This window comes from Chrysochloris asiatica, unplaced genomic scaffold, assembly GCF_000296735.1.
Source record: "Chrysochloris asiatica unplaced genomic scaffold, ChrAsi1.0 scaffold00077, whole genome shotgun sequence".
Lineage (NCBI taxonomy): Eukaryota > Metazoa > Chordata > Mammalia > Afrosoricida > Chrysochloridae > Chrysochloris > Chrysochloris asiatica.
Window position 1 is genome coordinate 15101131 of NW_006408595.1, and position 23684 is coordinate 15124814.

Below are 23684 nucleotides of genomic sequence, written 5' to 3' on the forward strand. Positions count from 1 at the left end.
AATTTTGTCTGTTCTTGTTGGTTCTCAGTCCACAGAACTCCCTTTAGGATGTTTTGTAGTGCAGGGTTGGCTTTGGTAAAATCCCATAGCTTCTGTCTATCCTGGAATGTTTTGATAACACCATCATATTTGATTGATAGCTTTGCTGGATAAAGGATTCTTGGTTGGCAATTTTTTTCTTGCAGGGTTTTATATATGTCTCCCCATTGTCAGGGCAACTTATTAAAAGACCTGTCAAACGATCAGATAACTAGTAAGGGAGGGTTAGTTCCTCAGATGCCAGCTTTACATTTTCGTTCTTTTGAGCATTTGTTCTGTTTTTTCAGATTTCTGGACCCATTTTGGTAGACCCAGCCCTAATCAAGAAAACTTAGTTTATAAAATTGGTGACTTATCCCAGTCCTTTCACTGACTGAAATGTTGGAAAAGACCTTGAGACTGGAAGGGGAGCAGAACTGAGGAGTAACAAGCCTAGCAAGGTTACAGAAAATAAACCTCATAAAAGGAGCATGAAGATCCCTCCCCATATTCATTTAAGGAGGGTGAGAGATCACCACTTTAAGTAGAATTTGCATTCCCAAGTCAGTGGTCCTCAAATTTAATCATGTAGCAGATATTCTGCAAAGTGTGTTAAAAGTGACTTTTGGCTTCCATCCCATTTCTAATCCAGTAGGTCTGTGGTAGGGTCTGAGACTTTTAAAAAAAAATTTCTGACACATTTTCAAGAGATGCTGCCTAGCATAGCATATTCTGGGAAATAGGGAAATTTTGCCTGCTAAGGATCTTTAAGAGATCATGGGGAAGAGATTTCACTTTTATGTTGTTGTCCAGCCCTATCGCCACCTAGTGCTCTCATCTAAACAGCAATGGGAAGAACCTGCCTTCCAGACCCTCAGATGATAGTAGGTGGTGTGGTAGTTATGTGTCATGGAACTGGTTCTGACCCACAGAGACCCTGTATAGGATTTCCAAGACTGTCTTAATGGGAGCAGAAAACCTTTCTTCTGGGGAATGTCTGGTAGTTTCAAACTGCTGACTGTGAGGTTAGCAACTTGTCTGTGAGGTTAGCAACTTGTCTCGTAATCAGTACTCTACTCATCAAATCACCTTACAGGAGTGCTAGAAAGAAAGGGATATCATCTATCAGCCCTTTGCTATTTTTACAGCATGATGTTGTCAGTTGCCTTGTAGTCACCTCTGATGCATGATGACCCCATGTACAACAGGATGGAATCATTGTGTTCCATAGGGTTTTCATGGACAGCTTTTTATGAAGTATATTGCCCTTCTGTCTTCCTGGTCCATCTTAGTCTGGAAGCTCAACTGAAACCTCAGAGTCAGAGCAACACACAAGTGTCCACTGATAGAATGGTGGTGGCTGTGCATGTCTCCGGCATGGAAGACAGTGCCTTGACCATGTCTCCGGCATGGAAGGTGAAAATTCTACCATTGAAACCACCACTGCCAACTTCATTCGAGGGCTTGATGATGGTTGGTGGTTACATACCGTTGAATCATATCTGACTCATAGCGACCCTGTATAAACCTTTACGGGAGCAGAAAACCTCATCTTTCTCTCATGGAGCAGCTGGTGGACTCAAACTGCTGACCTTGCAGTTTGCAGTCCAACTAGTAATCCACTACACCACCAAGGCTACTTATTTGAAGTCATGCTGTTGTTAAGTGCCATCAAGTCGGTTCTGGCTCACAGCGACCCTGTATAGTATTTCCAAGGAGTGGCTGGTGGGCTTGAACCACTGACCTTGCAGTTCAACCTGATCTTGCAGTCCTGTGCTTATCCTATAGTGCCATACCAGGACTCCATTCAGAGGCAGAATTAAGGCTTAAAATATGAATGTTGTTGTTGTTAAGTACCATCAAGTTGGTTCCAACTCAGCAACTCTGTGTAGGGTTTCTGAGAAGTGACTGGTGAATTTGAACCACCGATCTTTTGTTTAGCAGTCCAGTGCTTATCCTGCATTGCCACACTTAGGGCAAGTAAACACTTTGGGCTACATTCTCCTAAATAAAGGATTCTTTTCAGTGATACGTTGATGGGCTGGAAAGGGAAGGATACTCAGGCCCTGAAGGGAGCAGAGGTACTAGAGGGAAAAAGGAGACAGGTTCCTAAAGACGAACTTCCCTGTCTTATATTTTCTCCAAAGAGAACACAGAGACACTTTTTATTTAAATGGGTAGAGAGGACATGTGGTAAAGGTAATTAGATGAGATTTTTGAGGCTGAGTCCCAGTAGGAAAAAATCACTCAAATCTATGATGGCTGTTGCTTTATTTTTTGTCCAAGGGGAGGTGGTGTTGGACCGAGGTAGAGAAGAGAACAGTACACTGGAAATGACCCAAAGGGTTGCCCCTGATGCAGAAGGTTCTTAGACTCCATGAGGTCTTTCAGTTGGGTGTTATAACTGCACTTGTGCTTTGGGCTTTAAAGGCTGGAGACTAATAGCATGTGGCAAGTAAGAGGCATGATGTCAATCAAGCCTCTGGTCCAGAAGAATCCCATACAGTGCTCTTCTGATAGTAAAGCATGCCACCTTCCACAAGTCCTTAAAGCAAGACCGGTGAGAAACTCGATTTCTCAAGCATGTTCAATCTTTTTAAAACATAGAGTCACTGAAGACTAAACCCTATCCTCATCTTCTGGTATCTTACACTTTATAATAATTATTGATCCTTGCCCTGTGAATCTTGACACAAATATGTAGTGACCATATTTAGTCAAGGTAACTTCCTGTCTTTGCCCCAGTCAAGTAATTTCATGGGCTCTGAATCACCTAAATGTGTATGTAAAACTGGGTGAATTGTTTTGGAAAATGTTCATCGTTTCCTCAAAAGTAAATTTCTGGTTTTTATCAGATTAAAAAAATTTTTTTGGACTACGATCCCAAAAAGGTTCTGAACTACTGCTGATAGATACTGAAGATTGAGGGCATGGTAGAGAGTTTAAGAAATGGCACATTCCACCCAAAACTTGGCTATTTTCTGGTGTATCTCCTAAGACTGATCCTAAAAATATTCCTGCTCTGAGAACCTAGGGCAATGTCTGCCATTCTGTTGGTCATTTTTCTCTATTTATATGAATATATGTGAAGAAAGAACATTCCAGGCAAAGATGGGAGATGCTCTGAGCAGCATATGGGAAGTGAGGCGGGGGTGATCAAGTCACATCTACTTCTGAGTCGGAAAAATGACCCTACTTTCAGCTCCATTTGAGTTCAGGACTCTGAGGAACTGTGATTTATCTTTTTTTCCTATGCAGATGGGACATGGGGTGGTCATTAAAAAAGATGGTTGCAACTCACTTCCTCTTATCTCTTTGGTTAATTCCACCAATTGTGATTGAGAAATAAGTGTCTTAGGGAAAAACCAGAATCTAAGCATTAGAGAAAACATCCCATTTTCAGTCCTTTTTGTTCTTTTCCCTCCTCCTTCCCCCAAACTGTTCTTCACTACAGGTTTTAAGTTAAAAGAGCGGCACTAACACAGTCATCAGTAAAGAGAAACATTAACCAACTTGTCAACTAACAGATGCTCGAATGCTTATGTGAATCCTGGAGTTACGAGCCTTAGTGTGAACACCTTTCCAAAACTGGGAGAAAAACCAAATGGGAAGCTTAGTGCTCTGCATCAACTCAAAGCTAAGCCACAATCATTTCCCCACAAGTTCTGTTTCTGGGAGAACTGGATCTCCAAGAATAATTCTGCCCCTGAACTAGGCAGTGGAAGAGGAACAAGAGTCAGGACAACAATTTGCAAGCACTGTGATCTCTGTACTAACTGCCCGCTCAGCACAAAGCTTGCTGAAAATCAACAAGAAACAGATCACTGCACTGAGAATCTCTCCGTCCCCTCCCCACCCAAAACAATCTGTAGCCCGGACAGAAGTATCCACAGTCTTGAACTCCAGTGATGGTGAGTAACTTAACTCCTCACTTAGTCCTTTCCACTAGGGCTCCCCTAATCACTCAGAGTACTTTCTCTATTGAAACAAAACAGATAATCCCATACTACCCTCATCCCCACAACACAAACCCCAGAAAATCTAGCTTGTACAGTTTGCACTTAGCATGCGGTCTTCAAAGACCCTGCACACAGACACACACAGACACAAAAGATACAGTCAAGGGCGGGGTGGTGGTGGTGGTGGTGGTCTGTTTAAGGGGATAAGATTTTTCTTCTGTGTGGGCCTGGGTTACTTAAGGGTGTATGAGATTCATCTCTTAGCACTGTAGCTTGATCTCTCAGCTGGCTATCTGTATGCATAGGATGAAGTGGGTAGGAATTAGGGAGTGGAGAAGGTCTTTTACTTTTCAGCAGGTGGTAGTGGGATGTGTGGAGGTCTATATGGATGATGGGGTAAAGGTAACTGACCCATACAACCACGAGTTCTGTCCCCCAGCTTTCATCTGGATCAATAAAGGGGACTCTGGGCATCTGATCATTATGTCGTTTTTCTCCTGTTTCCTCATTATTCTCTAACCCAGTGTTCACCAGAGTGTGTTTGTATGGAGTTACGAATTCTATGGGATGTGAATTAGGAAAGATTCTCAGGCCAAATAAATTTAGGAAACACTGCATTAAGAGAGGCTTAACAGTGCTCTCCTGCAAACGTTTTCAAAGCCTTAAATATATTAATATGCAGATTGTGCTACTATGTGTGTGTGTCTGTGAGAGAGAAAATATAATCTAGCATACAAGTGACACTCAAAAGTATTTAACAACTGGTATGGTACAGCTCCAACCAATCAAAATGGACCTCAGCCACAAACTGCTAGAACCAACGTACCTTTGAAAATGGTTTTCGGCTAAATATCAGCCATGTAGTGTGCATTGTTTCCCAAAAGTTTTTGTCCTGAGAACCCTGTTTTTGTGTGGTGTCTCAAAGAACTGGTAAGGAATACTCTGCTTAATGCTGGAACCCCATCTTTCTAGAGATAGGGCTAGGGCTTAGGATTCTGGTCACTGGGGTGCAGGAGAGAGGCAGCTCTGGCAGAGACTCCTGGTAGCACCGGCTGATAGGTTTAACCACATTTGCAGAGAAAAAAAAGATTTCAAAAGATAGGTGTTCCTGTGTCCCAGCTATTCCGGGGACTTTGTCCCTGGTGGGTCAGCAGGTGCCTGTCCAGGTGATGTTTGCGGCCAAAACTCTTTTCACAGCGTGGGCACTGGAAGGGTTTCTCCCCAGTGTGGGTCAGCCAGTGTCTTACCAGGTGGTGCCTTCGGCCAAAACTTTTCCCACACTCAGTGCACACATGGCATTTTGGCACTGGTGGGGTGCGCTGTCGTTTCCTGACACCACGGCTCTCCCCAAACTCTGGAGCCTTGTAGGATTTGCCTTCCACATGCACTCTCTGATGGCTGGCCAGGTGGGAATTGCACCGGAAATTCTTGCCACACTCAGAGCACCGGCTGGGCTTGTCATGTAGGTGGGTTTTCTGGTGCCGAACCAGATGATGTCTTCGCCCGAAGCTCTTCTCACACTTGAGGCAGCTGTAGGGCCTCTCCCCAGTGTGGGTTTGCTGGTGTCTGGCAAGGTGGGAGCCCCACACAAACTGTTTCCCACACTGAGGGCATGTGTGGGGTCTTAAAAGGGAATCCATCTCTGTGTTACACAGAAGGTTGGAGAAACTATCCTCCTGAGGAAAAGGTGGGCCCAGGAACATTCCTCTGGGGCTCCTGGCCATGGAATCCCAGCTCTCATCCTGTTCTGGATTCCAGAGAACAGTATCTTCAGACACACTGGATACCATTCTGGGAGGTTCAGCTTCCAGTTCAGGGGTATCTCCCTCATGCTCACTTGCATCTCCTGTGGAAAAGGGAAAATACCAACCCCAATAGGGGAGTCACAAGAGAGTCCTCTAGAGCTCTGCATGGTGCCTGCAGGGACAAAGCCTCACCCTGAAGGGCCAAGAGAGCAGAGGTATAAGACAGTGCAACTGCTGTAGAGGTGAAGAGCCTCAATTTAGGAGGCAGTTTACCCAAGTTGGAATCTCAGCTCTCTCTCTCTCTCTTTTTTTTTTTTTTTCTTTTGAAAAATGAGAATAATACTTCTCTCTCAAGGTTGTTATAAGACAGATAACACAGTACAGGCATATCTCATTTTATTATACTTTGCTTTATTGTACTTTACGGATAGTACATCTTTTACAAATTGAACATTTGCAGCAACCCTGTGTCGAATAAGTCTATTGGCTCCATTTCCCCAGCAGCATGCGCTCACTTTGTGTCTGGGTGCCACATTTGGGCAATTCTCACGGTATTTTAAACATTTCCATAATTGTATTACACACTTAATAGACTACAGAATAGTATAAACATAACTCTTAGATGTACTGGGAAACCAAAAACTTTTGTGTGATTCACTTTATTGCAAGAATAGCTTTTTTATCGTGATCTGGAACCAAACTTGCAGTACCTCAGAGGTATGCTTTTACTTACTGCCTTGTAGCTGATTCTGACTCTTAGTGACCCTTTATTGGGTTTCCAACTGGGTTTGAACTGCCAACCTTGTGATTAGCAGTCGGGTGCTTATCCTACAGTGCCATATCAGGTCTCCTATATACTACATGTTGTTGTTGTTTTGTGCCATTGAGTCGGTTCTGACTCAATGGATCCTACATAGGGTTTCCAAAATGGCTGGTGGGTTTGAACTGCTGACTTAGTATGTAGTTAATAAATGGTACATGCTATTGTTATTTCTTTATTTCTTCACTAGTCATCACATACCTGAGTTATGAAAAGAATTAAGAAATATGCTGTGATCATCTCTTCATAGTGACCACCTGTCAAATGTACTAGAGACCACCCTACAGAAGGAATTTCCATAGTGGGTAGGTGGCTGAACACCCACCACCACCACCACCATTTACTGAAAGCTTATTTTGTGCTTGGGACTGTTCTGTTGTTCTAATATGCTAATATACTTGCTTCCCACAATAATTTACAAAGTAAGAGACACAACAGAGGTTAATTACTTTCTAAGGTTCTACACCTATGGTGCAAGATTCAAATCCAGACCCTGCCCTCTACACCATTCTGCTACACCACTTTGCTCTCAAGGAAAATGACCTCTAAACTTCTCAACTCTGTTAACTCTCTGAGGCTGCTGAGGGGCTAGGGGACACATAGTAATGACACCCTGAGAAGGGTGAAGGTAGTGGTTGGAACTTGATTCTAGGTCCTCACCTGTATATGTGACCCTCAGGATATCCCTGTCCTCCAAGTCGTGGGGGTCAGGGACCCACTGTTCTTCCCCATTTTCTAGTTGAGTAAGCATGTCCAGCTTGGGAATGGGGAATCCTGCCCATGGGAAAGGAAGATGGAGATGTTGGTTAGTTCAAGAGTAATTTGGTATTTCTGGAAACAAAAAAAGCTGTTTCCTATATTATTCCTTGGAGCTCTGATAGAGAGGAACAAATACAGGCCTTTTTCTTTTTCTGTCTCCCTCCCCTCTTTTTCTCCCCCTCCCCTCTTTTCTTCCCTAGAAAATCATGTTTCACTCCCCAATGAGTCTGTCCTCTTGCATTCAAATCCTCTGGCCTAACTTTTCATTCTGGTCGTAACTTCACTTAATGAGTCCCACTATAGCTATTCCTTTCCCCCTGTACTTCTATCTCCCTCTAGATGTTTCCTGAATTTCCAAGGACCCAATACCATCTATCAGATGGCCCTTTCTCTGCTTCATAAGACCCTCCCAATTCCCAACCAAGAATAGCCTAAAGTTCTCCCTCTACAATTCAGAAATAATTTGCAGTTTTTTTTTGTTGTTGTTGTTGTTAAAGATACCTCAGTTCCACTCTTTTTTGGATTAGCCCCAATATTCTTTCTCTGATGTGAGCCTAGATTTCCTGCCAAGGAATGAACCCTAGACAGACACTACCCATCAGCCCTGGAGCAGATGGCTCCATCCTCCCAGAGTACAATCTTTTAGTGGCTGGGGAAGGTCATGCTTACTCAGAGAAACCACTATCCCACAGTTTTCCTGCATGACATATTCTCCATAAAAGTCTGTCTGAGAGGGGTCCAGGCTCCGCCACTCCTCCTGAGAGAAGCACAGCGACACATCCTTAATGGTTACCAGGCCCTGAAACAGAATGTGGCATCTTCTGTCAGCAGCTGTTCCCTAAGGAAAATGTGACCTCAGTATAAAAGGCGGAGGTAGTAGAGGAGATAGGGCAGGAGAGGATCTAGGAAAGGAAGTAATTACCCAGCAGTCCCTGGGTAGGGCACTTAGCTTTGGTAAAGGGGAAATGAAGAGAGGGGTCAAGGTAGATCGTCAGGGTGTGAGTGAAAGTCATGTCTCTAGAGTTTCCTATGTAGGACCATGAGCAGTTAGAGTCTCCACTAATTCACAGCTACCTCTGTTTACCTATAGGTGTCGGCCCAGTCTCTCCACCCCTGGCTTATTCTTTTTATTGTAGAAGTTCTATACCATTCCCTCTATGCGACCTTTCCCTTTCTGTCAGCACAAAATGATAGAGATCAAATAGTCTTTCTTGCCTCCATTATCATGCCATATCATTATTTTTTAAGGCAGCATAGTATGGTGGATAGGCACCCGGATTTTGGAGCCAAATAATTCCAAGACCTGCCATTTACTAGCAGTATGAATGTACACACATGCCTTAATCTTTTCCAGCCCCAGTTGCCTCATATGTAAAATGGAGATAATCATGTTGTTCTCAGGGTTGAATAAAATAGTATATGTAAAGCACTTAGAGAACAGCACACATGCTACGTACTCTGGGAGTGTAGCTATCATCATCATCTTCCCATATTTCCCTATTGCCTTCGGACTCTAACACAATTCCCCACCTCTAGCTATGTTCCTCTTCATATCTTTCTTTCTTTTCTTCTCTCCTCTAAATGCTCCTTCATCTACCCAATCCTGCCCCCTGCAGGTCTCCTTTTTCTAAGCTTTCTAGATTTTAAAAGGGATTAACGTTCTGAAAATCCCAGTGTGGATAGCACAGCCATCTATAAAGAAACCTTAATTCTCCAGGAATTACCCTCTTGTTATGCTTCCATTCTCCTTTCCAAGAGTTTTTTGCCCAAGGCTGGGGTAGACTCTGCTCCGTTATTAGATGAGCATACTATTAGTGATCGTGTGAAACAACAAGTGAATGGAATGATTCTAAGGTATATACAGGCAGCAGTGATGAGGCCCCAAGAGAGGCCGAGGGAAGCACAGCCCACCTGTGATCCAGCTGCTAGCAGTGCAGCTGCCATCTCCCAGTCTCCGGTGCTCCCCTCCTGGGGAATGGCAGGAACCCAAGGAGCTGCCTGAGCTGGTGAGGGAGAGAGGAGCCATTAGAGAACCATCCACACTTTCTCAGTGAGAACTGGGACCCCATTTTAGAGGGGTTTAAGTTCCCATTTTCTCTTTTGTACCTATGCCAGTTGGTAAAGGCAGATCTGTATAAATGAAGAGGGTGCCACTCAAAATGTTCTCTAAGGGTATTTAGTAGTTTTTATCTCACTCATCTCTACTGGCTACTTATGGCTTGAAGTTACAGTATTTGAATGTAACTTTCATCTAGTGAAGTGCATTTGACTGGGTATGTTCTCCAACAATAATCAGTGTTGCTGTCACTCCCTCTTCCACATTCACTACCCACTCACCTTTGCAACTGACCAATAATGGAGGGAGTAATTATGATAGGAGCAGAGAGTTTCAGGAAATCTTCAGTTCCTGTGACCAGGGGCCAGAAAGAACTGACTGGCCATTGGTTATATTATTTGGTCCATCTCAATGTGGAGATTTTTAATGCTACATTTTGAACAGAGATTAGGAAACTACTCTGTATGGTGCTTCCCACCATACCCTGTGGGCTCTTACCCTTCTCCTGAAGAGACTGCGTCTCCTCTTCGAGGTCACAGCACAGGTGTTCCAGTGGCCCTGGCGCTGTTCTCCACGGTCCCTCTTCCTGGCTCCTCCTTTCCACCCGAGGCTCGGTTCCATTCAGCTGGACATTCATTGACTCCCATCTGGCCCCCAGGGCTGTTGTCTGTTCTGAAAGCATTTTGGCAGCAAACCCAAATTGTGACCTGGAACAAAGTCATAATTAGCTGTTCCCATGAAAATAGAAAGGGATGATAGTCACAGCTCCAGGGATAAACGATGACGCTAGATGAAGCTTGATGGAAGATGAAATTTACAAGCTTGATGTGCTCTAATCAACTTAGCCTGATACCAGGCTTCTTGGGAGAACTAAGAAGTTTACAGGTGCTAAACAGCAAAGTCACTGTTGTTTTGAGTTCCTTGTGGTAGAAACAGAGTATCCTTGAAGACTGGAAGAAGTTCAGTTCATAAAAAGAAAGAAAGAAAAAGAACAATTCTGGAAACAAACAAACAAAAATGAAATAACTTATCCATTTAATTTCAACAAGTGAAAAGACAGGAAAGTTGCCAATCTGGAAACATATTGGAAGGAAAGCATACAGATCTGTACTAAATCAAAACTGATGTCCTTGCACATAGATTTTCTGTCACAAATCACATTTGCATCAATTAGCTTAGAATTAAATTATTACTTTAGGTACAAGTAGGAGCTCTGGTAGCGTTAGTGGTTATGAGCCAGGCTGCTAACCTCAAGGTCAGCAGTTTTTGAAACTACCAGCAGTTCAATGGGAGAAAGATGACACTTTCTGCTCCAGTAAAGACTTACAGCCCCAGAAACCCTATGCAGGATCGCTATGAGTCATAACCAACTCCACAGCACACCACCACCATGGGTAGAAGTACCAGAGGATTATGCATGTAATGAATATGTATCTCTTTTATGAGGCAAAATCAAATGGTACTTCATGTAGGGCAAATCTTAAACAGATACATCATTTGTCTCTGATGTAGAGAGAACTGGTAGTAAATATGATAGGAAGACCAGTATTTTGGAAAGTGGATAGAAGACTCCAAAACAACTCTAATAGAGAAATTGTTGATCATTGCGGAGATGATGTTTATTAGGGAAAAGCAAGAAAGAACACAAAGGGTTTGAACCTGAGGTGGAAAAAAGAGGTAAAGGGGCTAAAATTACTTGGGGTGAATTAGCGACCCTGTGATTTGAGATGCAGGAACAAACCTATTTGGCAGGCATGAGTCAGAGCTCATTAGAAAACAATCTTTAATTTTAAAGGGTGTGGAGAAGCTAGAGTGTGTTCAGAGGAAGAAACACAAGTGAAGAAAGGGATGGGAAACCCGGCCATTGGGGAAAAGTTAACAAACGATGGGCATAATTTTATCTTGCCTAAATAAGATTGATGAATGATACTACCGATGAATAAAAAGAGATGTTTTCTATATTTAATCTGGATCAAACGGAAGAAATGGGATTTGATTTGATTGTAAGAAAAAAGATTTAGCCAAATTAGAAAAATGTTTCTTAACAGCAATCCTGCAAGGTACAGGGCCAGATTATGAGCTCTTCTTTTCCCGGGACAATTTAAGAATAGGACAGGTACTACTTATGTTGTGATAGGGACCTTACAACAGAGAAATAGTCTATGCGACTGTACAAAATTCCTTCTTGCCTGGCAACATCATATTATTTCTGTAATTCTTATTCAATACCCAAACAGAGCCAGGGAAAGCTTCCAAGAACAAATCAGAACCTTGGTAACTCTTCTGGTCCGCTCCTGAAAAGACATTTATCCAATAACATTTGCAAGAACCCCGAAGAAAGAACAAATTCCCCTTTCATTTCAGAAGTCCAGAAACATATCAGGGCCTTGGGGAAGCATCCTGGACTGATTCCCAGTTTAGGAAAAGTCTCCATTTCAGATACATTCATGAGACAGGAAAACTGATAAATCAGTAGAGGAAATTTTCCATTTCATTACTCTTTAAGGGGCTTTACTGAATTCCATCTACTGCATACTCCTCATTTTTGCCATATAGAACACCACTAATTCGCCCTCTTTATCCAAGGTCTTCCTTGTTCTCTAGTTCCCTTTGCAAATTCCCTTTAAGGACTTTGTTGTTGCTGTTGTTTGTCATTAGCTGTTATGGAGTTGGTTCCAACTCATAGTGACCCAGGTATAACAGAACAAAACTTCTGGCTAAATAGCCAGTCTCAAAGCCATTTCTCCATCTTTCCCAATAGCAGAGCCCCTTGATGGGAATCTCTTAGAGCCCATGGGCCAGCTGTTGACAGACAACCTGTAGAAGTGCTGGCAAAAGATCATCAAAGTATGGGATGGGTTCCTATCTTCAGGCTGCTTTTCCTAGGATGTTCATCGTGCAGAGCAGTAACACCCTGGGCAGTTATAATGGGAGCTCTAATCTGGTTTCTCCAGCTTCCAGGAGATCCCATGCCCCCTAGGGTCTGGGTTCTAGGATTTCTCTCACATAGCTGGGTAACAAGGCACCAGCAGAAGGAAGCTTTTGCAGCAAGTGCTGCTGGACAGGGAAAGGGCGCTAACATGGAAATGAGGAGCCCAAGGGCACAGGCACTTGTTCTGCTCTGTCAGAGCTCTCTGAACCCTGCCCAGGCTTGGGACATGGGCGGGGCAGGATCCACCTCCTGGGTAAGGTTGCTTCTCCCAGCTTCTTGTCACAGTGCCCCTGAAGGGGCTCATATTTCAAGAATCCGAGTGGGGCAAACTGGTACAGGGGAAGTGAGACCAGAAAACAGGTTTCCAGCGAACTGGGGCAATAACAAGTGGGACAACCTGTGTGGGTGTGACAGCAGCGGGAACCCAAGGGACCTGACAGCGGCCGTGGGGACGGGGACACGGCGAGGGGTGGGGACAGAATGTCAGTCGGGCCGACCCCAGGAGAAGGCAGCGACCCAGAGGCCGCATCGATCCTCCTCCTGCACCCATGGGTGACCCGGTCCCCACCCACTGCCCCCGGGGAAGCCAGGCGTCTCTCCCTCCAGCCGCAACTCCCTCCGGCCCGGCCCCACTCACCCCCAGTCGGCTTGGCCCGCGGCCCGGTGCCTCCCTCCCGGGCGCCACCTGCCCCTCCCCTCCGCCCTTCGCCCGCGTCTCGGAGCCGAAAGTCCGCCGAGCCAGCGACTGGTGGAGACGGCGCCGGGGACGCGGGCGGGCGCGCGGGGCGGGCACAGGAAATCCCCGCCCGCTTCCGGGGCTCAGCGGCAGCAGTGGCAGTGGCGGCGGCGCCGGGGTGGTACGGCGGGAGGGGAGGGGTGGCCGTGGGAGGACGAGTCGTGGCCGTGGGAGGACGAGTCGTGGCTCCAGTACCCCCGAAAGCCGAGCGCAGCCGGGGCCTGCCAAGTCCCAGATCCATGGGGTCTCCATCCTGGGGTCTCGCAGACCGATGCTGGGCGGTGTGGTTCCCCTACACGGTTAGAAGCGGATCGTAGTCCGCCGTGGCCGCGCCCTCGACTGACCATTTTCTGTCCCTGACACTCGGCCGCCCTCGGGTGTTCATGAATTACCTCGACATTTACTAACCGTCGTGAGACGGATTTCACAAGAAAACTGTATGGAATTTCTCAAGCAGCTTACCCTCTAGTATGGAGACGAAACACACAGCAAACTAATATAAGGCTTCGAGATAGCGAAGATGACGGTTTTGAGAAATTTGCGAATTCAGTAACTCTGGATGAGGAACAAGTTGTCTTTACTAAAGCACCAATACCTGAAGCAGGCGTTCAAGCGGCTCCGCCCAATACGAGAGTCACTAACCAACATACACATATGGCTTCTGGGCTCTACAAATGCAGCTAACTCAAAATTTTACTTTAAGGGTAAAATGCGCAAAAATTATTGTGGTCTCATGTAGACCACAATAAAAAAAATGTAAAATAACTTGTAAGTAGTATTTTGGATATACTGTTGCTGTTAAGTGCCGTGGAATCGGTCCTGACTCATAGTGATCATGTATGGAGTTTGAACCGCCGATCTTGTGGTTCAAACCGACTTTATGGTCGAGTACTTATTCTTACTGTGGTACAGCAGATCCATTGGCTTATACTAGGTGAAATAAATATGATATTAAAATTAATTACATCTTTTTAATAAGTTTTTTAAATGTAGCTACTAACAATTTTAATGACTTGCATCAAATTTCTGTTGGACGTATATTGCATTTTATTTGTATTGACTTGCATTATAAATTACTATTGAACAGTGCTGCCGTGAAACATTTAGGTGAATTTGACAGAAAAAGATGAGTAGGGCCTGCCAACTGGAATTGAAATACAGTAAGATTAGAATCTGTTTTGTAATCTAAAAATACTTTTTACATTCATTATTTTATCATCATCACACTTATGTAAATTTTATTTTATTAAAGAAACTAAGTTTTTTTTTTTTTAAGTAGAGCACTTAAAGTCATTATTGTTGTTAAGTGCCGTCGAGTCAGTTCCGACCCATAACGACTCTGTATAGCGTTTCCGAGGAGCAGCTGGTGAACTTGAACTAATGACCTTGCAGTTCAAACGACTCTGTATAGCGTTTCCGAGGAGCAGCTGGTGAACTTGAACTAATGACCTTGCAGTTCAAACGGCTTTGCAGTCTGGCGCATTAACCCACAGTGCCACACCAGAACTCGGTGACAATAATTCCTTTAATCCATATATATTTAGTTTTGCTCTGTGCCAGGTACTACTGTTGTTGTTAAGTGCCATCGAGTCACTTCTGACTCAGTGACCTTCTGTATAACAGAACAAAATGCTACCTGGTCCTTCTGCATCTTCACAATTGTTGGATGTTTGAACTCATTGTTGTAACTATTGTGTCAATCATCTCATTGTGTGGCTTTCTCTCTCTGCTGACCATCTACCAAAGTAACATTCGAAGTGTCCAAGAATAAAACTCAAACTCTTAAAACTTGTAAATGAAGAGAATTCATTGAGAATCCAAGCAATTTGAGTTGGGTAGACAACAAGTCTTAAGAAGAGCCACTCTGCTAAGGCATGACGCAATAAAGGTTTATGAAGGCAAAGACCACACACAGCTGAAGTACAGCTAAAACTTTGCTCATTGGTCAACAAGAGATCACTAAACTAAAGGTGGACTATACCAGAAGTGGGGTTTTGTCTCAGATAGGCCTACTACAGGCATGTGGTTGGGTGAACATTACTTCAGTTGGGGAAACTGGAATGTTTTTCTGAGAATTGGCCAGCCATCAACTGTTTGTGGGTGCAGCTGTTTCCTGGAACATATGAAAACAATTTAACAGATCATACTTACATATGGGTTAAGATGCAGTCATTCTTAGAAATGGATGCAGATGGAGTCATTCTTGCTTCTTTGACATGAGTTCAAATTAGGTAAAAAAAACTTGCTTTGAATTATTCCTTGTCACTTCTTTTGATAAAAAAAATTTCTTAAAATTAGTTGATCATTATCTCTGTGGATGTACCCCAGATATCCTTAAGCCATAGTCAGTCACCATTAGTCTATTGGTGCTATAACCTTGCTATATGTAGGCTCATCTTCAGGGTGAGCTGGTCTCATGTAGACCACAAAGGAGTAATCTATCTTCCGCAAGGCTCTTGGGTGACAGGTCACTTCCCTTTTTTTGTTAGGACCCTGGATGTTATCAGATGGATGACAGGCATGAATGTCACCAGATGGAGAATTGTACAACACAGCAAGAGTCTTCACTAATCTAGTTAAAGTCTTAGAGTGCTGACTGGGAAAAAGGCTGAATTTGAAATAATCAGCTTTGGCAAGGACTCAAGTTAGGGAATAGGTGAGTCTACAGAGTTCTCAACAATTTCTTTAAAGTACTTGACACATTGTCAGTGAGTGGGGGGTGCATTCTTGGGGAAACAATCATATAATGCAAAAAAAGAGAGAAACAATTAGGCAAAAGAAAATAGTAACTGAAAGGACTTCAAACAGCCCAGTTTTTACAAGAAAGCTGATGCAAGGTTTCATGCTATTGGATAACCAACTGAAAATATCAAACCAATCATTGAGGCCATTTGTGCTTCTTATGTGGAGTCAGGAGGAATCCTGGTGTGGTGTTGGGGGTTAATGCACTGAACTGCAAGGTCGGTTTGAACTGCAAGGTCAGCAGGTTGTGATCACCAGCACTCTTTGGAAACCCCATACAGGGTCTCTATGAGTCAGAACTGACTTGAAGGCACTTAACAACAACACCAATACGAACTTAGGTAGACTTCAGTCAGATTTTTCTTAGGCCTTTTTCTCCTTTTCCAGTGGTATTTATCCAGGCACAACAGAGTTATTAACAATGGTACATACTCTGACACACCTTGCTGTGCTAATAGGAAGTCTAGAACTTTCCTGTTGTTCCAGATTACTTTGGCTAAAGACACCAAGGATTCCTGCTGTGCTATAACATTATCTGCAATGTCATTATCTGGCTGTTCAATAGTGACTAATAGATTTTTCATGACCTTTTCTCATTAGGTTACTCCAACAAAGATGAAAAATGATCTAAGAAAAAAATCTGTGTTCCAAGACTGGTATATTTTTCTATTGGGTTGTTATATCCATAGACATCTTTGATTCTTTCTGTGATTCCTGATAAGGATATTTAAGTAATTAGTACAGTGTTTGCTTTCATCATAAGAATGAATGTCCAAAAGAATTCCTAGAAGACCCAGGGTGCCTTGAGCCATTATTTTCCACCCATCTAAACAAGGTAATGCCTAAACAGAAGGTTCAGCATTTGGTTTTGAAACCTTCTTTGGAGGGTAATCCAATTTTCACATAAAAATGCTTACCAAAGTGCAGTGAATTATTTAATGCCTCTTATAGCCATAATCTTAGTAAACTCCCACCGAACAACTTTTTCCTGATGGGTCTGGGTAAGAGAAGGTGAAGGAAGATACTGATGGATTATATATCATTCAGTCGTGAGCAATTACTTGTGAAAATGTGGAAGTCTAACATGGGTGTAAGTGAGTCATCTCAGAAGTGGCAGATGGGGTAGGGGGTGGGGTGGGGGAGTAGATCTCACTATCATCAAGATTTAAGAACCAGGAGTGGAGCCCATCCTTTGGCTCCCAAGAACGCGGCACATTGAACTTCCTCAACCTAGAGCTCTGACAGGAGAGTGCCAGCGCAGCAGCAGCAGCAAAACCAAGATAAAAAGCATGAGATAGAGGGTGGGCTTCCCTGCCCATGGAGCAAGTAAACTTGAGTAATTTTGGGTAGGAGGCTTTCTTGTATAGTGAGGTGTCTCCAGACGCTTCATTGGGGGAGCGAGGTTTGCTGACTCATGAGCTGGAGCTGAGCACCTTCAGGCTGAAGCTTATGATGGGGTATTATGCACTGAACATTTATCAGCAGCCTTAAAAGTGCTTTGTAACATTGCCACAGTAGGGCAGAGGACAGTCCAAGAGATCAACAGTCAGAGAGAGGTCTGATTATGGGCACAGCAGAGGAGAGACTAGCCTGACAGAAGTGTGCCCTGAGCATTTTCTGATCCTTTGTTGCAACCTAGTAACTGTCTTAATAAACTATAACTGTGAGTATGGAGTCTGAGTTCTGTGTGGGCTTTGCAATGGATAATTGAATCCAAATAAATAGAGTGCTGTGGGAGAGATGATTGTTGCTCAGTTTTTTACAGTACCCATCAGAAGCACAAATCATGCCATTCCTGGTGTAGTTGTATGGGAAGGATATATTTTGATTAACTTGTTCAAGCCTGCGTTCCATTAAAAAACTGTTACCAATGGACCACCATTATATTACATTGTAAAAGGTTTTTAAAAATTCTATTACAAAGGACCACCATTTATCTGTCAGTTTGTCATACTGTGGTGGCTTGTGAGTTGCTGTGAAGCTATGCCACAGGTATTTTAAATACCAGCAGGGTCACTCAGAGTGGACAGGTTTCAGATGAGCTTACAGACAAAGACAGACTAAGAAGAAGGAGAGACAAACTACTTCAGAATATTTAGTCACTGAAAATCTTATGAATAGCAGAGAAACACTGTCAGATATAGTGCTGGAAAGTGAGCCCCTCAGGTTGGAAGGCTCTCAAAATGTGACTCGGTAAGAGCTGCCTCCTCAAAGTAGAATTGATCGTGATGCTGCAAATGAAGTAGAGCCCTCAGGAGTAAAGCCCTTGGGACCATCATTTGCTGATGGGGCACACCTTAAAATGATGAGAAACCGTTGGAAACATCCATTAATAATTGGAAAATGGAACATACAAAGTATGAATCTAGGAAAATTGGAAATTGTAAAAAATGAAATGGAATGCATAAACATTGTTATCTTAGGCATTAGTGAGCTGAAATGGACTGGTATTGATCATTTTGAATCTGACAACCACATAGTTTACTATGCCTGGAATGAAAAATTGAAGAGAAATAGTGTTGCATTCATCATCAAAAAGAACATATCAAGATCAGTCATGATGTACAATGCTGTCTGTGATAGGAAAATATCCATGCGCCTACAGGGACCGACTCGATGGCACTTAACAACAACAACAACAGGGAAGTCCAGTTAATACCACTATTATTCAAATTTACGCACCAACCACTAAGGCCAGTGAGGATGAAATAGAAGAATTCTACCAACTTCTTCAAAGAGCATTGGTAATGTAGTGGTTATGATTTGGGCTGTGAACTACAAGGTCAGCAGTTCGAAACTACAGCTGTTCCGCAGGAGAAAGATGAGGCTTTCTGCTCCCGTAAAGATTTACAGCCTCGGAAACCCTGTAAAGGGTCTCTATGAGTCAGAACTGACTCCACGGCACATAACCACCATCAACTTCTTCAATCTGAAATTGATCAAACATGCAATCAAGATATATTGATAATCACTGGTGATTGGAATGTAAAGGTTGGAAACAATGAGGAAGGATCAGTTGTTGGAAAATATGGCCTTGGTGATAGAAATGATGCTGGAGATCGCATGATAGAATTCTGCAAAACCAATGATTTGTTCATTTCAAATACCTTCTTTAGACAGCATAAGAGACGATTATACACATGGGCCTCACCAGATTGAATACACAGAAATCAAATTGATTGCGTCTGTGGAAAGAGACAGTGGAAAGGCTCCATATCATCAGCCAAAACAAGTCCGAGGTAGATTGTGGAAGAGACCATCAATTGCTCATATGCAAATTCAGACTGAAGCTCAAGAAAATGAAAACAAGTCCATGAGAGCCAAAATATGACCTTGAATATATCCTGCCTGAATTTAGAGATTTGATACATTAGACACTAAAGACAGAAGACCAGAAAAGTTGTGGGATGACATCAAGAACATCATATAGGAAGAAAGCAAAAAGTCATTAAGAAGACAAGAAAGAAGGAAAAAGTCAAAATGGATGTCAGAAGAGACACTGAAACTTGCTCTCCAGCTTAGAGATGCTAAAGCAAATGTAAGAAATGAGGAGGTACAAGAGCTGAACAGAAATTTTCAAAGGTTAGCTTGAGAAGACAAAGTCAAATATTACAACAAATGTACCTTTGGTTGTTTCAATTATTATATATTCCTAAGTGTTTTTGTGTCCATCCCCCCCGCAAAAAACAAACAAACAAAAACCCAGAGGGAATAGAAGCAAATACTGTTGAATGATGATGCATGGAGGAAATTGCAATCATTGCAATGAAACAATGAGTGTAAAACTGATGTTTTTCATGTATACTATCACTCAATTCACAATAAAAACTTAAAAGAAAGAAAGAAAGACCAACAGAAAAAAATAAAAAACAAAAATCGTAGTCTGATTGGTTACTATAAGAACAAGCAAGTTGTTCACCAGGGAGCTGTCAAGACAAGCAATCAAGTCTCTTCAGAACAAATGCCCCTTCAAGACTGAAACTCAAAGGGAACACATGAACAGGCATCCTACGGGGATTCTAAAGAACAGCTGTCAGAATCTTCTGAGCTGACCTCTTTGTCTTGAACTTAAATAGCCCAGCAGAGCTCCTCAGAAGAACTTGTCTGCAACTATCCACGGATTGAAGAGACATGCTTAAACATGATTTACTTGCAATCAACTCATGAATGTATGAACTAGAACCCTAGTAGCAATACTTTTTGACTCACATAGAGCTATATATCTATATATATGACTTTAAGGAGCTCTGGTAGCATAGTGGTTATGAATCGGGCTGTGAACCACAAGGTCAACAGTTCAAAATTACCAGCTGTCCATGGGAGAAGGATGAGGCTTTCTGCTCCCATAAAGATTTATAGCCTCAGAAACCCTGTGCAGGGTCACTCTGAGTCAGAACCGACTCCATGGCACATAACAACAACAACAACATATGGACTTTAACTTACACACACACACATATATATATGAGGGTGAATCAAAAATTATCCATACTGTCACTGTAGAAATTATTCGAAGCATCTTTTAGAAAAAGACAAATGCATCATTTTTTTGGATAAACTCTCCATGCTTTTCAATACACTTCATCTGTCAACAAGCTTTCATATTCCCTTATTAAAAATATTTTAGGCTAAGATATAAGTCACAAATTCACCAATGTCTTCACTTCTTCATCAGAGGTGAAACTTTGTCCTTGAAAGGCTGCCTTCATGGGACCCAACAGGTGAAAGTCTGATGGATTAAGATCAGGACTATAGGGAGGATGCTTTAACACCTCAAAATGAAGTTTTTTCAGAGTGTGGACAGAGGTATGGGGATGTGCATTGTCATGCAAGATCACAGTGCCTTGGATAGCAGTTCTCTGCAATTAATCTGAAGTTTAGGTTTCAGCTCTTCAGTGAATACGTTACTGTAATAATCAGGAAAAGGTTCAACAATCAGGAGAAAGGTTCCACAATCACCATTGATTGCGAAACCTTTTCTTGATAGTGTTCTAATACTGTCCCTTGAGAATCCCAGGAAACTGTAAGTATTAATTTTCTAGTTGATGGTTGACTTTTGAACGTTTTCTTTGTCGCGATGGAGTATGTTTCTATTCCATACGCTGCTGTTTACTCTCAGGCTCCTAGTGATGAATCCATGTCTCATCACCAGTAATGATTTTTTTTTTTAAATATAAAATTTGTTTTTAATGTTTATTTTGCACACTTAAAAATTGTAATTTTCAAGATATATAAGAAAAATGCTTTTCTAATATTAAAGTAGGCATTTCTTTGGTACAGAAATCACATGTGCAATTTTACATTAAATAATTAATCCAGAACTATAACATAATATGCTAAACAAAACTATTGTTTGTCCATCCATGTGTTCCCTTTAATAGCCTCATTATGGGGATTTAGAATATAGATCTATAAATAGCTTTATATATAAAAAGGTAAAGATGCCATGTCAAAAATGTTAGAGAAGTTATATAATAGATATTTAGTTGGCTTAATTATTGACACAAATCACCAAAAAATAAACAACAATGAGACCTCCAAACAAAAAGAGTAACATAACATACAGGACAAGTAAAATAAAGTATTGTTACTGAGGTCAAGTAACAAAAACATCACATCATTTAAATCTGATGCACTGAAAACAAAGCAACTTCTTTAGAATCATTTCACAACTTGCAAAGCTCCCAAAGTAACAGCACTGAACCATAATCTGATAGGGTACTTTAAAAACAATAATCAAGTAAGTATATAAAAATAGCATACGTGAAATATTAACTGTAAAAGTAGTTAATCATAGAAACAGAGAAAAAATGTATGCATTCTTTCCAGACAATTTTTGAGTTTTAAGACCTTTAAGAAGAAGCATCTTAAAAAGTCAAAAAATACATTTTAAAAAGCAACAGTTAAACTGGATAGTTTTTTGGGGCTTTTTAACAGTTTCAAGTCCATGAATTTCTGGTTCACATATCTGTTTAGAGAAACAATTAGAGATTTGATGCCAACAATAATTAGAAAAAATAGTTTTTAATTGTGTTTGTGAATTCTCTTATTCAACAATCGTTCAGTGAGTGTTAGGACACTGTTCTAAGTGCTAAGGACACACAGGTAAATAAAGCACAGTCACTGGCTCTAGGGAACTTAGCCTAATGGAAGAATCACTGTCAAAATTGCCTTCTCTGAGCCAGAAAATTAAGACAGAACTTTAAAGTCTTTCAATTTCTGTCATTGTTGGAATTCCCTTGCAAAATGAATAATGGTTTACCTAGTTTGTTATTGGTAGCAATATGGCATCAATCAACCACTGATGAAATTAATGTTATAAAGATTTCTATGTAAGGTTAAAGAGAAAATATTTAAGGGTAATCAAATATTGTCCAACAGCAAAAATAATATCAATATTCTACTGTCATAAATCAAGAAAGTCAAGAAAAAAAATTCTGATTATACAAAACTACTGAAAAGAGATTACCCTCTAATGTGTACATGCACAAATATTATAGATGAGGAAGAGTGAGTTATTACATAACCATTGTTTTAAAAACTAATTAAGCATGCCAAATCAGTTGTCGGGTTTCAAAGAATCATAGCCTTCTTTTAAGAGGTTCCGCCATGTTTTAAGGAACCGTGCATTTTCTGTACATTTGAAGGCAAGCTCATCCACTTGAGCTGACACTGAAGATGTGGCTTCAAGAAGTTGGGTTAATGAAAATGCTGCGTTTCCAATCTGCAGCTCCACTTCCTCCAGCAGGTAGGTCCACGATACCGCCGCTGATCCTCCTCGAAACTTGCCAATCCAGACTTACTGGAACGCCGGGGGAGGATGATGAAAAGGTGTCTGACGAAGACGGAGAGGAAGGAGGCGGTGGGGGCGGCGAAGAGGCCCGTATCTCTTCATGCTCAGCCATAGAGAAGGGATGCGATAGCTATATCTGAGTAGAGCAGCCGAACCGACACCAACAGTCTTTCAACCGCTCGCACCCAAAAGCCACCAGTAATGATTTTTTAAAAGAAACTTTTATCTTATTTTGAGTATCGGTTCAAATTTTGTTTGTAGATGTCCAAATGCTTCTGTTTATGGTCTTCAGTGAGTTGTTTCCGTACCCATCTTGCACAAACTTTTCAAAACCCAAGTCTGTCGTGGTTTATTTCATAGACAGAGCCATGGCTGATTTGCAAATGATTTGCCACAGAGTCTACTGTCAGGCGTCTATTCCAAAGAATCATATCAAGTGCACACTCAATGTTGTCATTAGCCATGGACGTGGATAAATGTAATATAACTGGGGTGCAAATCAGTTTTGACTCACATTCGTGTGTGTGCATATGAACTTTGACTTACATGTATGTAGCATAGTGGTTACTAGTTGGGCTTCTAACCTCCAGGTCAGCAGTTTGAAACTACCAGCGGTTCCCCGGGAGAAAGATGAGGCGTTCTGCTCCCGTAAAGATTTACAGCCTCGGAAACCCAGTGCAGGGTCGCTATGAGGCGGACTGACTCCACGGCACTTAACAACAACATGTATATGAATGACAGATACAGTAGGGAACCCTGGTGGTGCTGTACAATAAGCATTGGATTGCTAACCATAAGGTTGGCAGTTCAAACCAATCAGCTTCTCTATAGGAGAAACCCAGTACATCTTCAGAAACTCGATACAAGGTCCTTTGTTGTTGTTATGTGCCATGGAGTCGATTCCGACTCATAGTGACCCTCCCTCTACAGGGTTTCTGAGGCTGTAAATCTTTACCGGAGCAGAAAGCCTCATCTTTCTTCCACGGAACAGCTGGTAGTTTTGAACTGCTGACCTCAAGGTTCACAGCCCAATTCATAACCACTAAGCTACCAGAGCTCCTTACAAGGTCCCTAGTCAGAATCAAATTGATGGCAGTGAGTATATATACATTAGAACAATATAA

General features: G+C 42.1%; 1 protein-coding gene and 1 pseudogene across 1 annotated transcript; both read right to left on the minus strand.

The window, feature by feature from the left end:
- Positions 1-4660: 4660 nt before the first annotated feature.
- ZNF641 (zinc finger protein 641) lies at positions 4661-13008 on the minus strand. Its single transcript, XM_006865342.1, has 6 exons — positions 12927-13008; positions 9856-10064; positions 9213-9304; positions 7971-8100; positions 7203-7316; positions 4661-5823 (listed from the first exon to the last, which is right to left on the minus strand). The coding sequence occupies exons 2-6, from the start codon at positions 10037-10039 to the stop codon at positions 5069-5071; spliced, it is 1275 nt and encodes a 424-aa protein (XP_006865404.1). The 5' UTR covers positions 10040-10064; positions 12927-13008; the 3' UTR covers positions 4661-5068.
- Positions 13009-22326: 9318 nt separating this feature from the next.
- On the minus strand, positions 22327-22672 carry LOC102833914 (annotated as a pseudogene).
- Positions 22673-23684: the final 1012 nt, after the last annotated feature.

Bases quoted from the DNA above. Each gene is read 5' to 3' on its own strand.
- ZNF641 (XM_006865342.1), bottom strand. From the start codon at position 10,039: ATGCTTTCAGAACAGACAACAGCCCTGGGGGCCAGATGGGAGTCAATG. The intron at 8,101-9,212 runs GTGGGCTGTGCT...ATTCTGTTTCAG, and splicing joins TGCTAGCAGCTGGATCACAG to GGCCTGGTAACCATTAAGGA. The intron at 5,824-7,202 runs GTGAGGACCTAG...CCTTTTCCACAG, and splicing joins CCTGAGGGTCACATATACAG to GAGATGCAAGTGAGCATGAG.